Source organism: Melanostigma gelatinosum, assembly GCF_949748355.1.
Source record: "Melanostigma gelatinosum genome assembly, chromosome: 22".
Lineage (NCBI taxonomy): Eukaryota > Metazoa > Chordata > Actinopteri > Perciformes > Zoarcidae > Melanostigma > Melanostigma gelatinosum.
The window spans coordinates 17292029-17310613 of record NC_136655.1 but is presented as its reverse complement, the minus strand read 5'-3'; the positions used below and the strand labels follow the sequence as shown (position 1 = coordinate 17310613).

General features: G+C 42.6%; 1 protein-coding gene across 1 annotated transcript in view; it reads left to right on the top strand.

Moving 5' to 3' along the window:
* The window catches only part of tmtc1 (transmembrane O-mannosyltransferase targeting cadherins 1), a gene marked incomplete at its 5' end in the record, with an annotated part of 78688 nt that overhangs the window by 15251 nt on the left and 44852 nt on the right, over window positions 1-18585 (top strand). The window contains 3 exons of the mRNA XM_079294758.1: window positions 3920-4097; window positions 12615-12688; window positions 16320-16496. Of these exons, the coding sequence (XP_079150884.1) occupies window positions 3920-4097; window positions 12615-12688; window positions 16320-16496 (429 nt within the window). The remainder of the gene's footprint in view (window positions 1-3919; window positions 4098-12614; window positions 12689-16319; window positions 16497-18585) is intronic.

Below are 18585 nucleotides of genomic sequence, written 5' to 3'. Positions count from 1 at the left end.
TCTGCACTGAGAAAAGAAAGTAAATTGAAGGAAAGTAGCTACTTCTGCTACTGTTGCTGCATGGTCACTGACCAGCAGAGAGACTGAGCTTAATTATCTCTCCTTCACCTCTCCAGGCACAGAGGACACTGCGTCTCTCTCACTGGATGTGCTTACGTCCTGAGTGCTCACTTTCAAAATGTCACTCATGTCAAATCCTTTTACTTTTGCTCTGCTGGTGGTGGGGCCTAAAGACAATATAGTTGGTTCATCAAACAGCAGAGAAATGTATCTCAACAACTCAGAGAATGATTCTTGAGAATTCTTGCCACTCACCAACCTTTCCTTTAGTGCTCTGTTGGATTGAGATGTGGTGACTGTGGAGGCCATTGGAGTACAGTGAACTCATCGTCATGTTCAAGAAACAGTTTGAGATGATTTGAGCTGTGTGACATGGTGCACTAGAAGATGGGTCCACTGTGGTCATAAAGGGATGGACATGGTCAGCAACAACACTCAGGTAGGCCGTGGCGTTTAAACCATGCTCAGTTGGTACTAAAGGCCCAAAGTGTGCCAAGAAAATATCCCCCCACCATTACACCACCACAAGCAGCCTGAACCGTTGATACAAGGCAGGATGGATCCATGCTTTCATGTTGTTTACGACACATTCTGACCCTACCATCTGAATGTCGCAGCTGAAATGGAGACTCATCAGACCAGGCAACGTTTTCCAATCTTCTGTTGTCACATGTTGGTGAGCCTGTGTGAATTATAGCCTCAGTTTCCTGTTGTTAGCTGACAGGAGTGGCCCCCGGTGTGGTCTCTGCTGCTGTAGCCCGTCTGCTTCAAGGTTCCACGTGTTGTGCGTTCAGAGATGGTGTTCTGCAGACCTTGGTCGTAACGAGTGGTTATTTGAGTTACTGTTGCCTTTCTATCATCTCCATCCACTCTGCCCATTCTCCTCTGACCTCTGACATCAACAAGGCATTCTGGTCCAAACAACTGCCGCTCACTGGATATCTTCTCTTTTTGGACCATTCTCTGTAAACCCTAGAGATGGTTGTGCGTGAAAATCAGCAGTTTTTGAAATCCTCAGACCAGCCCGTCTGGCATCAACAACCATGCCACGTTCAAAGTCACTTAAGTCCCCTTTCTTCCTCATTCTGATGCTCGCTTTGAACTTCAGAAAGTCCTCTTCACCACGTCTAGATGCCTACATGCATTGAGCTGCTGCCATGTGATTGGCTGATTAGCTATTTGTGTTAACAAGCAATTGAACAGGTCTGCCGAATAAAGTGTCCGGTGAGTGTATTGCTCGTCTGGTCTGAGAAAGCCTCAGGGTTCCCCAGGAAGAGCTGGAAAGCGTTGCTGGGGAAAGGGACAATACTGTCCTAAGCCTGCCTGCTGTCACCGAGGCCCTGGACAGGCGATAGAGAATGGATAGGTGAATAGATGAATGGTATTGTATGAATCATAATTTCGGTATCATGACAACACTATTCACCTCACAAAGTGGCTAGCAACTACATACAGTATGATCGATGTTGGCATATATTATCATCATGCAGAGCTAGGCTCATTGTTATTCATGTTTAGGAGTAGTGGCGGCTGGTGGAAAATGTTCTAGGTAGGGCCATCCTATCAATTTCAGCAAACATCCCAGTGTGATTTCATGCAAAAAAAATGTAAGTATCAAACACGCATTATTACTTGGCAGTTAAATATTTAACATGTATTCCAACACGAAAACAATCAGTAAATAACACTTATATAATATAATATAACATGTTCATTTGTTGAGATGCCCCTATGGACCTTGTTATAGGAGGTAAAGATCAGGAGAAGTAAACATGAAGTGTAATTATTAATACTGATGTTAAATTAAGCTATGATGAGTTTTCACTGTTAATTTAACATCTCTATTACATGTTGATGCCTCCGTGACCAAGTTAAGCAGATGAGACTGAGGACAACTATATAGAATAAAAGATGTTCATCTGTCAAGATGTTCAGCTTGACAGAGTTCTCATGTGTGTCCTGGTGTTCTCATGTTTCCTTACCTCCTCATCCCTCACTCCCTACCCTGGTGTTCTCATGTTTCCTTACCTCCTCATCCCTCACTCCCGTAACTGTCTGTGCTGGATCCGTCCCCGTTGTTTTAAAAAGCTAAATGAGTTATTAGCATAACGTCATCCAGCTAGCCAAACCTGTCTGGTGTACAGCTAGTGAAGCTTCGCATGTAGTCTGCTATCTGATTGTGAGGTCAGGCTGATCTGATATCAGCTCTTTGGCTGCAGAATCTCCGCCAAAGTTCTCCTCTCAAACGGGTCTTGGAGGAGGAGTGCTGGCGCTGGTGCGGGCGCCTGTAGACACTTCTCCTGACGAGAACGCGCAGCTATGGGCCTGATCGTTCTGGCCCCACGCTGAATCTATTTGAGGGTGCTGATTGGCTCAATTGTATGTCACTCATTTATATCTTGAATCAGCAATTGGCTAAACTGCTTCATAGACCCGTCTCTTTTGGGCCAAAACGATTAGGCCCCCCTAGCTGCACGTTCTCAGAGTGTCTGCACACAGACAGAGAGCACGAGCAGAGAGCACACAGGCAGAGAGGACGAGCAGGAAAAGCATATATTTTGCGCAGATATCATATTTTACACACATTACTGGGTACATTCTACAGTTCAAAAACACAAATATTGACAATTTGTATTATTTATGATTATTATAATTCTTATTATTATAAACCCTCCCTGGTTTGGTTTTGTTCCATTCTACAAAACACAACATAAAACATTAACAAAGTTTTTATCCCTTTCAGTTACGTCAAGCAATAGAAGTCATCGTCTTCCTCTCTGACTGATAGTATCACAAACATGTTCTTTAATTAATTAATTCATTAATATATTAATCAATTTCCTGCATTTCTGCATTTTACTACTGCATTTTATTTCTTACACTGTTTTTTAATTGTTTTTAAATCTCCTTTTCTTTTGCCTTGTGTTTTGATGCTTTTAATGGTTTTATGTGAAGCACTTTGAATTACCTTGTTGTTGAAATGTGCTATACAAATAAACTTGCCTTGCCTTTACCATCTTGTTCTAACGCTTCATTGAAGCTGTGGGATGTTTACCCTGACTTGTTTTTTTTGGCTGATTTAAAAGGGGTATGTTGGAACCTTTGGGATCACTACTAAAGTTTAAAACAAAGTGCTGTGAATGTAGTCTGTGAATGACCATTTACTCTAATTTTTTTTAAACGTACATCTATCCCTTTTGTCCCTGATTGAAAAAATACAGAACCAATGAATTTGCATATCATTTTTGTTTCTCAAGTTAAAGTGTCTCCTACCTCACTAACAAAATCTAAATCTAAACAAATCTAAATCTAATATCATGGAATGACAACTGGAACCTGAAGGAGTGTAATGCTCCACTCGTTGGTGTTCTGTTGGTTGGAGAGGGAATTGTCACAGCGTAATACCAATTATCATAAACCAAGTAAAACTTGCATGTCATTCACTGTTACTACTCACTGTGAGATTAGCTGCAAGAAGATCTTAAGCAGGGTGTGGTTTGGTTTTGGAAATCCAACATTCTCTCTCAAAGCAATCATGTTCTTTTCCTTTTAAATTCACGGCACCACACTGACTGGACTGAGATTCTGTTCAGGATAATAAGACACTTCATCACTTTACCCAGGAAAGGTTGTAGACCTTAAAGATTCCCACAGCGGGAAGAGTTCTCCGATGTGGTAGTTCTTTGATGGTTGGGGTTTTTGGGAAGCTGACTCACACTGACTGCACTTATTTATCCATCAGTCTGTAGCTGAGTTTTAATCATATCTGATATATTTTACACTTTCACAGTGTCAGATATAATGCAAATGACGCTCCCATCTCATCCCACCGTGCTGAATATGTCTCTCTCTCTGCCAGGTTGAACATCCTGCTGGGCGGCATGACGCCTCTCTATTTCCACATCATCAACGTGTGTTTGCACTGCGCTGTAACCTGCCTGCTTCTGTACACCTGTAAACGCTTTGTGTTTGACGAGTCACGTCTGGCATTTGTCACAGCTCTCCTCTTCGCTGTGCATCCCGTCCACACCGAGGCCGTGAGTACAAGACACACAAACTGTCACAGACTGTAGGAGTTGAACCCTCAATGTTCCATCTTCACATCTGAAGCACAATACAATCCATTGCATTGAAATAGCTGCTATCAGAGCAGTCACCACTGCCCATTGAGCCAGCGCTGATACTTCACCCAGCAAGCTGGGGACCTGAGGAGCACTTCAGACGAATTATTCAACCAGAGATGCACTGATTGCAATTCTCATTCTTAGAACTATACTTTACAGCAAGGCTCCTGACGAGCTTTCTTTTTTACCACCATCCTGAAAAAAAATGTCAACCCTCCTGAAGTAATTGTAAACGATCTACTAATTTAATACCAGACGCTGTTCTCTGTTTTTAAACTTTCCAAATATATTGGCAAAATATTTATCAGTTACTTTTAGAAATTCACATGAACCGCTCTTAACATCGGCATCAATTGGATCCACTGCACTATCCATCCATTTAAAAGGAAACGTCACTTCTAAAGCTGGTTTGCCTGTTCCTCCTGTTGTACCCTTCTTCCAAAACAGTGGTGAAGAACACCAGGAGCACATGCCAGGAGTTGAGTTTTCATTAAAACTAGGGATGTCCATTCTTTCCCCTCAATCCGAGTAATTTAATATCGAGTATCTGCAGACGCTGAGTTCCGATTTAATACTTCTATTTTCCTAGACAATACAGACCTTAAAGTTATTAAAATCAATCCAATGTACATGCTTTGAATCAGTGGTGGGCTGTGCATTTTATACATGGGCCTTATAAGCTGCCATCTCCTAATAACCTGATTATGACGCCACAGCTATGGTTATTTGCTTCTCGGGGTGTAACAATACACATATTCATATTAAACCGTTCGGTACGAGGCTTACGAACAGAACAATACGTTTGAATAATACTAGTGCATTTGGAAAGTGCAGAAGCTTAAATTGTGGGAAATATGTTTTTGGTGGACTGCGCTCACATAGGAGACAACGGGCTGTGTGACCTCTGAACCCGGAACAATAACAAAAAAGTGCTGAGGCCCCGCACGTGTCTTCAGGGAGGCTAAGCTAAGCTAGTTTAGCGGGGAAACAACAGCCCGAAAAGGTTCAATTGTCCGGACAATAACCTCGCGCATGACGGGATGCTTCGTAATTAACGGACAATGCATGTAGTCCAAATCAATGTAATTAATACAATGACAAGAACAAACTCACAAGAACCGTCACATATATTCATATGACAACAAATCAATCCAGCAACACTGCAGCGCTAGAGCACGAGCCATTCATACTATTCATAAAAACTACACAACAGACAAATGAACACAGTGGTAACGCTACTGCAGATGTAAAAACAAAGCAGTTGACTTACTCTCCTTACAGAGAGACATAGGGGCTGAATCTGATTGGATAAAAGCTCTACTTAAAACAAGCTGCACTGGAAGCAGAGCAACAGGGGAACACAGGAGCTGTGCAATGAGAACATAAGATAATGGGAAATATATAATACATGTCGTGCAGGGGTCTCAAACTCCCGGCCCGCCACGTCATTTTATGTGGCCCGCGAATCCGCCAGCAAAAAAAAAAGTTAGACTTGACAATAAAAATATCCCCATAGCCGAAATTATGAGATAGAAAGTCATAATTCTGCGATTGAAAGTCAAAATGATGAGATTGAAACTCATAATGATGAGATACTTAAACACACAGTCACAGAAGCAGCTCTTTGGCTGGTTACTGTACACTTGACGTGTAAATGTATTGTGAGTACATTGAAGACTACTTTAAACGTGTCTTTAAATCACATGAAATACTTCATGTGGGATTGTGCAAACGCACCCTTGAAAGGATTTTAAGCTTTGAACAAAGTTAATGTAATAACTTGTTTGATATTTGTCTTTGATATTTTCTGTAATAGTTTGATTTTTGATAGAGTAATGTGGGTTTCTGAACCCTAAATTAAAAGGACTTATGTTATAATAACAGAAATGTGCTTAAATATATTTTTACATTTATATAACTGCATGTACAATATTGTTACACTTGAATAAACAATAATCAAATGCAGAGAGTTATTTAACAATATGTTACGAGTAGTTACGTTTACAACCGGCCCTTTGTGGGCGACCGTGATGCTGATGTGGCCCGGAGTGAAAATGAGTTTGAGATGTAGTGTATTTGTGAAAAATGATTACATGATAAAATAGCTATAACTTTGTGATTCTGTTTAGGCCAGCAGAAAAGGCTGAGCTGGCCCTGATGGCCCACCACTGCTGTGAATTTAATAGATCTGCATTATATCATTCAAGCTGTTGCGTTTGTTTTCTTCCAAATGGAGGGGAGACGGACAGCTGATAGTCTGAGACTTAATGTTGGCTGCACTTGATGCGTTGTTGTGCTTGAAAGTTTCGCCAAAATATTTATTTACGTATTTAACCTTTATTTACCGAGGTAAAAACAATTGAGAGAAAATCCGATGGGGACTTGACCAAGAAGGCAGCAAAGTTAAATGTTGATTACATACAATAAAAAACAAAAAAATAAACATAAAACCGTAAGTGAACACATCAACAAAAGAGGTTAAACAGATCAGATGGACCATCTGGTTTGTTTCACTTTCTGCCCTTGCCCAGCATTACTTCGGAAACACACCAGGCACTTAGACCAATCATTTCGTGAGGGTTCTGTAGCGTGAACGGTTCCCGCCCCGGGGAAAGCGGGGCGGGCTTGCGCACCTAACACGGTGGTAACTCCGTCGGCTGTCCGAGCTGCGTGGGTTCGTTCCCTCACGGCGGCATCGTAACCATACCTTCGGCCTTTTATCTCACCCCGTAGCTGAGTCGCTAGGATTTCTGAATGATTGTCTTTCTGAGAGTCTTGTACGGCTACGCCCTATGCGCTCTCAGTAGGATGTAACCCTAACACCCAGAATGAATAGTTATGTACGTCCTCTATACTTTGCTGTTGCCTATTGTGAACTTCTCACCATTTATGACTAACACTGCCAAGTCTTCATCCAGGGAACTCACCTTAAGCTCCTCTGGAAGCTTCAGTCGTCACATCTGTGTCACACGGTTAACGGACAGGGGAAGAGCGGTAAACTGTTCTAAAGAAGCAGAGTACTTGGTTTGGTTTCAGACAAATGGTAAGGCTGTGGTTTTATTAAAGTTTTGCACACAACAATCACATACAACAATTTCACTTCAATGAAACAGTCAGTGCTACTAAAGCCAACGCTGACAATCCTGCTGTTTCCAGGCTCTCAGTCAGCTCTTGCTGTGAGTTTTTTTCATGCTGTCTTCTGATAGCAGAAGGGTCTCTAGTCCCCCCTAAGGGCGTAAGACCTTTCATCCTATTTGTCTCGTTAAAGAAGTATAATCCAGACCTATGCTGGAAAATCCCCTTTTTCTCCGTCTCTCTGCTCTGCTGGCTCTTTTCATGCTGATCTAAGGCTGCTACCTGCTTCAGGTTCATGTGTCACTCACACGTTAATCACTTCTATCATGAAATAAAACTGTTTTTATGTTTAATGGTTATACTTTTTAAATCAAACAGGTTGCATGTTATAATAGTTGTTATAACAAACATTAGGTAAGCATGGATTACCATTTGGACCATACCAAACATTATTTAAAGATGCACTTTCATTATCTCCTGTGAAGAAGGTTTTGTTCTGGGCTTCAATGGTTTCTGAACAATAAGCAGAAAGGGTTTTGGTTGTGCGAGGTATCTTACGTAATTGGCTTCCATTTTTCTGCAGCTACACTGATGACATGAATCATGAATTAGTTTCACACACTGTCTGTGTAAAAGGTTCCATTTGGCTGTCATCAGTGCTTGTTTGAGTTTAGTAAAACTCTTCTCAGGAGTTGAGGTCAAAGGCTCATTGTGTCTCAGTCTATGGTCATGTGTCATGTTCTGCAGAGACTCTGCTATGACGATGTGTCCAAAGTGCTCCCAAAGGCTGTGCCATGGCATATGAATGGGTGTGAATGTAAAAAGGTTTAGTTTAGCAGGTGGCACCTTACATGGGAGCTCCTGCCATCAATTCAATTCAATTCAATTTATTTTTGTATAGCCCAAAATCACAAATTACAAATTAGCATCAGAGGGCTTTACAACATGTACACATTTGACATCCTCTTGTCCCGGGACCCTCACATCAGAACAGGAAAAACTCCCCAAAAAAACCCTTTAACGGGGAGGAAAGAGGAAGAAACCTGTGGGAGAGCAATAGAGGAGGGATCCCTCTCCCAGGATGGACAGAAGTGCAATGATGTCATGTGTAGAACAGGATAGTGAATTACAACACATTCAATGTAATTACAGCACATTCAATGTATGACACAACCACGACAGGAGGCAACACCTGGTCCAGGTAAACCCGGATACACAGGAACCTGTGAGGCGAGAAAGCACAGAGACTCTGGTGAAGAAGCAGGTCAATAATGTGCATTAATGGTATCGGTAGTATGAAATAGTAAAGTGAGTAATAATAAAAGTGATATTAGCAGTTGGAGTCAGCAGGGTCATGGTAGGAGGAAGGACCAGGGTCCAGATGAAACCATGCTCCATGGAAACCTGTGAGGAGAGGAAGCACAAGGACTCCGGGGAAGAGACAAAATCAGTACTGTGCATTAATGGTATCGGTAATAGGATTAATAATGTTAATAATGAAGATCGTAGTAGGTGTCAGCAGGGCCATGGCTGGTTGAAGAACTGCGGTCATCCTGTGAGGCGAGAAAGCACAAATAGAAGAAACCATTTTTATTGTCATGTCATGCACGAAATTTGACAACTGCATTTGACCCATCCCTGTATATAGGGAGCAGTGGGCTGCCAATGATAGGCGCCCGGGGAGCCGGGGGTTCAGTGTATTGCTCAGGGACACTACGACACGTCACACGTCCCAGTCGGGGATCGAACCGTTGACCCTGCAGTTACCAGACAACCCTCTTAACCCAGTGAGCCACGGGGAAGAAGTAAAGTTAATAATGAGCATTAATGGGACATCAATGCATACAGACAGAGGTGAAGAAGAGGAGAGAGGTGCTCAGTGTAGGAAGTCCCCCTGTAGTTTTTGCTTTTACCAGTTTGTCCATGGGCCGGTCCAAGGCAAGCCAGAGCCAGCCCTAACTATAAGCACTATCAAAGAGGAAAGTCTTAAGCCTACTCTTAAATGTGTCTGCCCCCCGGACTGAAACGGGAAGCTGGTTCCACAGAAGAGGAGCTTGATAACTGAAGGCTCTGGCTCCCATCCTACTTTTTAAGACTCTAGGAACCACAAGTAACCCTGAATCACTGGATCGCAGCTCTCTAGTAGGGCAGTATGGTACTATAAGCTCTTTAAGATATGATGGAGCCTGACCAATTCGGGCTTTGTAGGTAATGTCAAGAAGAGATGAGCCCACAGAGCTGCCTCTGTAACATGCTTGCACATTCAAGGGAGAGTCAGGATATAAAAGCACAAAGCATATACTCAGAATAAAGTGTAATCAAGAGATAAAGTGTATGATCATTATATAACAAAATGTTTAATCAATAAGTAACGAATGTTTAATGCATAGAGTGATTTAACAAATGTAAGAATTGTTTAACAAATGTTCTGTGGAACCGGAGCTGCGATAAAAGTGTTTTGTCAGGATGAGTTGGCAGAAAGTAGAAACAGATGTTATGGGTGGGGTTAGGAAAAGACATTCGCAAGAGATGAGTCATAGAGGCATAACATAGGATAAAGCCTGGACTTGTCCGGACATGTTCAGGACCCAACGCCCTCTCCAGTGGGTGGGGGGATGAGATCATGTATTGAACAGGAGGGGGCCGACTGAGCCCAAAAGATGGATAAAAGGAGACATTTGCAGGCAACTCACTGGGATTTCGACACGGGCGCCGATGAGGAGATACGGACGATTGCAACTGATGTATTGAGGACTTCGTCTCTGTTCACGGGAAGAAGACCGCTGTTCGTGGACAATAAGATTTAAAGACGGAGGTTTCCTCTCCCCACTGCTCGATTCTTAACAACTGGACAACGGAGAAGACGCAGCAGCCCTAGAAAGACTTTGTACTGAGTTTTGAGGACTGTTGAACGGACTTCGCTGCGAGAGCAGGAGGAGTCCGAGGGTCTGGCCAGACCTTCGCTCCTAACAACTCCAAAAGAACCTTTTCATCGCACCATTGGACATCCAGCTCCAACCGAGCCGTCGCGGCATCTAAAACTAATGAATATAATCGAAGAAGAAAATTAAAGTAACGAATCAAGTGTAGTGACATTTTATGTGAGCTGTAGCTTAACCCTTGCAAACTAACTAAATATAACCTGCAATAAATATCTAATCTGCATTTAAAGTAAATTTCTCAAGTGCATTCATTTGCTCAGGTAGTAAAAAGTTCCTCGTGGCAGTAAAAAGTTAAAGCCATTATATGTCTAATAACTGAGTTCTGAAAGGTTATCCTAGAGACCGAATCCACTTAACAATCCCTTACGGTTTTAGAAGTAATCCTAGCCGTTAAAACCTAACCTGGCATTTACCAAGAGCACGGATCCAGAAGAGGGAAGCTGCCATAACCGACGCGACTGGTAGGAGCGCCCGGGGCGAGGCTGGCCTCTCAGCCGAGCGCACTCAGACCGGAGGAAGCAGGGTAGACGTCGGGAGTAACGGCAGTTAGAAGAGCCAGGCGAGTTCCCTCGCAAGAACATCAGCTCGACAATCTTTTAATAGAGAGCTGAGTCAGTAAGTAGCCCCGTATCGGGCCAGAAGTACCCCAGGATCTAACAGTGCTAAAACGATACTTTTAAAACGATACTGGTGCCTAAACGGTGCCGGAACCGATACTTTTTTCTTCAAATTGAAAAATATATTAACTGTTTAAAGTATACTATAAATATAAATAAATACAAAACACTTGGCTTCAAACTACAGCTTCAAACTTTTAAACTCTGAACAATATGTTAACTTTTAACAGTTTACAGTATACTTAAATAAATATAAATAAATACAAAACACACACACACTCTGTACACACACTGCAGCTTCAAACTTCAGCAATTATTTTGCAGAAATATGAGCATATTTTCCTTCTCTGGCAAAATACGACACGTCTCATGACCTATTTTATTTTACCAGTTGGTGGCGGTAATGCGGCAATTCGTCGTTTGCCAACCGCCAGTTGGTCTCAAAGGAGGAGAAGAAGAAGCTTGCGTGCCTGTGTTGTTGTTTTTATGAGCAGCAGCGCTAAGTACCCCGTTGTAATAATACTATGAGTGAGGAGCGGAGGACCGAGTCCTGCTGCCATGACGGAGTCATCAGAGAAATCTGCGTTGCGTTTCGGTCCGGTAGATACCGGACGTATAGGAACCGGTGCCATATTGGCACCGAGTTTCGGTACCCAACCCTAGTGTTAACGCAGTTTGTTTTTATTATTAAGCGGATATTTTTAACACAAGAACCGGGCAGCGAGTGTAGAACAGCTGTGTTTGTGTGGCGTCTCTTCCCGCTGCTGCTCTTTATTCGCATAACTTCATCATGCAGGTTACTGCGATGGTACAGACTCCCTCCAGGTTCCATGCTTCACGTACATTCCCCAGGGTCCTAAGTCCCTCCAAGTACAGCTTCTTATCACCCTCTATGTACCAATGTACATTTATAACAAATACCACACATATTACGGTAATCAGCGTTGCATATATGTGTCTGACCAAAATACCAACTCCAACTCTGGAGGGAAAAGCTTGAGAATGACCCTCCTCCAACTGTCATGGGAATACCCCCCCACTGAAAACCTTCCCCCTGGCCCAGAAGCACCATGGGCTCAATGGAAAACACTAAACCGCCTCAGAACAAGAACGGGACGATCAAAAGCTGCTCTGGTCAGATGGGGCTACAAGGCTGGCCCAACCACATGTGAATGTGGAGAAGCAGACCATACTATGGAGCATTGCCTTGTCTGTCCTCTACTACCCAACCCTTGCAACTCAAAAGACCTTGCAGTGTTCAATGAAAATGCAAAGGACTGTGTAAAGAAATGGGAAACTGTCATATAACCATCACGCTTCAGTGAAACGAAAAGAAGAACCAAAATTCCAAAAAAACAAAAAAGAAGTGATTCATTTAAATTATCGATCCGTTACACCACTAGTATCTTGCCTCTTTTCTCTCACTCCTTAGTCCTTAGTCTATATGCTGAACACATGAGTATTATTATTTAATATTAAACGTGACCACAGGACAGCCACACCATCTTAACCACTCAGGCATTTCAACTCCGATCTGAAACCATGAATACTACAGATATAAAATAAACCGTCTTGCCAATGGGGGACCTCAGGCTGTGAATATGTGGTGTAGAACTCCTCCTTTGGAATGTTAAAGGCTGTTTGTGTTGTAGCCTCAACACACCCACCAAGCATTTATCAAAGGCTGTTTCCAAATGTTGCACACTTTGCAGGACGTATAATTCAAACAGAAGTCTCATCCCCACGGCTGTCAGACGCATGAGCTATCTCTGATATCTGTGTGTGTGTGTTTCTAGGTGTCTGGTATTGTGGGCAGAGCTGATATCTTGGCCTGTCTGCTGTTCTTGCTGACGTTCCTCTCCTACATCAGGTAAGATGACTCTGTAGCTCTCCCATACCTTGTACGCACACACACACACACACACACATACATGAACACGTGTAAAACTTCTTATGAAAACAACTTTAAATGCTACAGAAGATAATCATATAAGGTTGTGTGCTAGTTAGCAACATAACTTATGACTACTGTTCTTATTTGCTGATGTGGTTTTATTTTTGTCGGATCAAGAAAAATGAACAATTAAATGTTCATCCATCCATCCAACCATTTTCCTCCACTTATCCGGGGTCGGGTCGTGGTGGCAGTAGGTCCAGCAGGCTGACCCAGACTTCCCTCTCACCGGCAACATGTTCCAGCTCATTCTGGGGGATCCCGAGGCGTTCCCAGGTCAGCTGGGAGATGTAATCCCTCCAGTGTGTTCTGGGTCTTCCCCAGGGTCTCTTCCCAGTTGGACGTGCCTGGAAAACCTCCAGTGGGAGGCGTCCAGGAGGCATCCTGATTAGATGCTGAACCACCTCAGCTGACTCCTTTCGACGCGAAGGAGTAGCGGCTCGACTCCAAGCTCCCTCCTGATGACAGAGCTCCTCACCCTATCTCTAAGGCTCAGCCCGGCCACCCTACGGAGGAAGCTCATTTCGGCCGCTTGTAGCCGCGACCTTGTCCTTTCGGTCATGACCCAGAGTTGGTGACCATAGGTGAGGGTAGGAACGTAGGCCGAGTGGTAAATTGAGAGCTTTGCCTTCCGGTTCAGCTCCCTCTTCACCAAGATGGTCCGGTGCAGCGCCTGCTTTACTGCTGCAGCCGCACCGATCCGCCTGTCGATCTCCCGCTCCATCTTACCCTCACTTGTGAACAAGACCCCGAGATACTTGAACTCCTTCGCTTGAGGTAGGCACTCCATCCCCACCTGGAGGGAGCAATCCACCGGTTTCCGGCAGAGCACCATGGCCTCAGACTTGGAGGTGCTAACTCTCATCCCCGCCGCTTCACACTCGGCTGCAAACCGCCCCAGTGAATGCTGGAGGTCACGATCCGAGGAGGCTAACAGGACCACATCATCTGCAAACAGCAGAGAGGCGATCCCGAGACCCCTGAACCTGACGTTCTCCACCCCCAGGCTGCGCCTAGATATCCTGTCCATGAAAGTCATGAACAGGACCGGTGACAAAGGGCAGCCCTGGAGATGAGGGTGGAGGAGACGGTTGGGGCTCAGGAGGTGAGGCAGGAGGTGAGGGTGGAGGAAACAAGTGTGACCCAGCAGGTGAGGGTGGAGGAGACGGGTGGGGCTCAGGAGGTGAGGGTGGAAGAGACAGGTGGGGCTCAGGAGGTGAGGGTGGAGGAGACAGGTGGGGCTCAGGAGGTGAGGGTGGAGGAAACAAGTGTGACCCAGGAGGTGAGGGTGGAGGAGACGGGTGGGGCTCAGGAGGTGAGGGTGGATGAGACAGGTGGGGCTCAGGAGGTGAGGGTGGAGGAAACAAGTGGGGTACAGGAGGTGAGAGAAGAGAGGACAAGTGGGGGACAAGAGGTGAGGAAGGACGGGGCAAGTGAGGTTCAGAAGGTGAGGCAGAGTACTGGAGGACAGGTGGAAACAGGTAGGGAGGTGGACATGGAAGCAGACGAGAAGCAGCTCAAAGACCCTCAGCTGAAGAGGAGACAGCGGAAGCTCACAGGCGAAGAAAGTGGCAACTAAAGAAAGTGGAGGAGCAGCAGAGTGTGAGTCCAGTCTGGAGGAAGACTCTGAGTCCAGTCTGGAAGAGGACTCTGAATCCAGTTGCGAGGAGGACTGCAAGTCCAGTCAGGAGGAGGGCGCTGCTGCTGACAGTGAGCCCTCTAAACACAGTGCTGGCAGCTGTAGGAGCTCTGGAGACTACAGCGTGGAGAAGATAAAGGAGTTTCTGAAGAGGAGTAAGAACGTGAGAGGAGCCAGAGTGGAGGACTACCTCTCTGACAAAGAGAAGCTCTCCAGCTCTGCCAGGTCTCACATGAGAAGTAAGGACAGAGGAGGTCTCACGAAGCAGGAAGGCTTCAGACAAAGTGAACAAAGATGGAGCGAAGTGAGAGTCAGATCTCACAGTCTAAAGACAATCAAGGACACGTTTATGTTTGTTGGACTTTATTTGTTTCACCATTTTAAATGATAAAGAAACATGTTCAAAGAAAATAAAGGTTTTCTAAAAATCTCTTTCTCTGGCTCTTTCTCTTTCTCTCTCTGGCTCGTTCTCTGGCTTGTTCTCTCTCTGGCTCTTTCTCTGTTTTTTATCTGTCTGTCTCCCTCCCACTTACTAACTCTCTCTCTCTGTCGTCTCTCTCTTTCTGTCTTTTTCTCTCTCTCTCTCTCTCTCTCTCTCTCTCTCTCTCTCTCTCGCTCTCTCTCTCATATACAGTCATTCAGGTCTTAGAGATTTTTAGAGGACTTTTCCCCTGGAAAAACTACTGGAATGCTTGTGATGAAGCCTGTCATTTAATAACCTCTATGTGTGTCAAACACTACTACAGCTACTACGACTACTGATACATCTACTTATTCTAATGCTACTAATACTTCTACTTCAACTACCACTTCTACTACTATAAATATCACGACTGCTACTACAAGTACTTATTCTAATGCTACTAATCCTTTCACTACTAACAATATTTATAGTAAAACTTCCACTACAACTGCCATTGCTATTACTATTACTGTAACTACTACTAAAACTACTACAACAACTACTTCTACAAATGCTATTACTACTAATACTACTGCTACTTCTACAAATACTTCTTTTATACCAACTACTACGACCACTACTACAGCTATTATGACTGCTACTGCTGTTATTACTGCTACTACTATTACTACTCCTACTAATACTTCTACTACTGTTATTTCAACTACTACTTTGTGTGACTTCTACTACAGCTATTACTCCTACTCCTACTAATAGTTCTACTACTTTTACTACTATTACTACTACTACCACTACTACTACTTTTAATTTGACAATAAAATCATTTAGCTTCAAATGTTTCCTGCTTTGTCAACTAGAAGGGTTTTCAGCATTTTTTGCAGGAAATGTATTTTCTAGTTGTACTTGTGCTTCCCCTTGATCACATCATATGCAGAAATGGATTTGCGTTTCACTGTTACAGGGATGATACCCTGTTATATATCTCCATAAAAACCAATAGTCCCTCTGATCTCATCAATTACATCAAAAGAACGCTAGAATTCCAGTTGCACTGATACGGTTAATAGTTTTGATAAGAAGTTACAGCCCTAATCATGTAATCAGAAACCACCTAATATGACAACTTCTATAGCACTGCTTGTGTCTGTGATAAGGTTACGTTACAATGTAACGGTTACATTAACGTAACCTGTGATAAGGTTACGTTAATGATTAACGTAACCTGTGATAAGGTTACGTTAATGCACGAATGCTGAGGAAGCTTTGTCTGATCCCTGAATATGAACATTTAAATGTGTAATTTATTATTTGTAGCCTAGACACAGATCTTAATTAACTTCATGAAGCAATTCATTGTACTTTTTCTAATCATCCTATAACATGACAATTATAATAAATGAACAGCCCGGGTTTTGTCCTCCTGCCATCATCGTCTCTCTGGGATGTGTGTAACCTGTTCATCTGTCTCTCTCTCTGTCTCCAAGGAGTGTGGCTGTGCGTGACTCTGAGTACTCTCTGCCCTGCACGGTGTCAGCGTGGTTTCTGCTCATCAGTTTGTTGCTGGGCACCTGTGCCATGCTAGTGAAGGAGACCGGCATCACCGTGTTCGGAGTGTGCATGCTCTACGACGCCCTGGTGCTGTGCCGCAAGCCTCTCGTCAAGTAAGCACACAGGGTTTATGCTCCGTTTATGTTTTGTTTGTGTTTTCTTATCTTGATTCTTGTGGCAATGGTTCACTGAGCTTCCACAGCTTATTATATTATTGTGTTAAGAAGTACTTTGCTTTATTCATATAGCTTCTCTAAACCTGAGCGCTGCCCAATGTCACAATAGAAACATTTCTGTGCATCAATGGCTGGGATAGGGAGCACTCTTAACATTGTATTTGTGGGTGTTTGTGTACTTTGATTCATGTGGAAACCAGTGTTACACTTTTGATGCTAGAACATCAGTCTACAGCATAATTTAACTAATTAGTTTTGGGTTTTAGTGTAATTCAGGCATATTGAGATGATAATGAGGAGTTTAACCAAAAACATTTGTACAAAACTAACATGCCTCTGATTGATTGGACAGTTGTTCATAATTGGTGGTGTGTCATTTGTTTCTTGTTCTTCTATCTGAGTTTTTTGTCACATGTCACAAGTACAGCAAACTACTTGTTCCCTGGCTCTCTCCTCCTCTGTGAACATAACTAAATACAGACCAGTCATACCATAACTTCAAAAGCCTAAAGCAAACACCACAGACCACATGTAATACTTACAACCTACATAACCATATACCCATTGCACACACATGTAGCATTGCACACATACTGTAGGGCTCAACAATTCTTTAAAAAAAACGACAATCACAACTTCTTTTGTAAGAATTAAGATGAGGATGGACTCAAGATTCTCAGCGAAGGCATTTATATTCTTCTTTAACCAAAACAAATCATTTCTATTTGCACTTTTGCATTACTTGTCTGTTAAAAGTGTCCCACAAGGAACATGTGTGTCTGCAATGACTACTGGTGTAATGTTTGATTGAATAAGTACAAACTACAATTGCCCCTCGTCTAGACACAAACATATCAGAAGCTTTTTCACTTGCACATCTGACGCAACAGATATGTAAATCTGTTTACACAGTCACGTTGTGTGATCTTGCCTTCCTTATGGGGACAAAATGCATGTCCGGATAATGTAAATCATTCCATTTTAAGGTGAAGACTTGGTTTAAGGTTAGTGTTAGGGTGAGGGTGAGGATTAGGCAGGTAGCAGTTGGGTAAGTCTAAATGTAAGTCAACATAAAGTCATAGTCCATGTCTTTGTGTCCTTGTTTGTTCCTTGATTCATGAGCTTTGCTCCTTGTGTGTTTTGTTTGAGAGAATATCTCTGAGTCTGTGATTAATGAGCAGGTTCTTTGGGTACTTCAGGCTGTATATCGCCCAGGGAGGAGAACACACGCATGCACAAGCGGGGCAAAGCTCTCCAGGCATAATATTGTGCAGTATTGGGGCCTTTTCTTTGGGAAAGCTCTGAGGTTGTGAGCCCATAACGATGCTTGATAGTAATCCTCTCCGTTTATGCAATGCCGATTTGGCCTAATGTGGCAGGCGGATGAGTGTGATTCTGGGAGGGAGTGTGTACGCTCCAATGCACTCAACTCTGATCGTGACACAAAATATGGGAACTGTGGGTAGGACATGATTATATAAAGATACACATATATATATATATACACACATATATATATATATATGTATATATACACACACATATATATATATATATATATATATATATATATATATATATATATATATATATATATACATATATATATACATACATACATACATACATACATACATACATATATATGTATACATATATACACATATATATATATATACACATATATATATGTGTATATATGTGTATATGTGTATATATGTGTATATGTGTATATATATGTATATATATATATGTGTATATGTGTATATATATGTATATATATATATGTGTATATGTGTATATATATGTATATATATATATATGTGTATATGTGTATATATATATATATATGTGTATATGTGTATATATATATATATATATATATATATATATATATATATATATATATATATATATATATATATACACAAACGGCAATTTGAACTTTCACCAGTTTTCCGTATAGAGTGATATATGTGCTTTTAGGAGGATTTAGGTCCTCAGGCATTAGATGTTTCAGAAACTG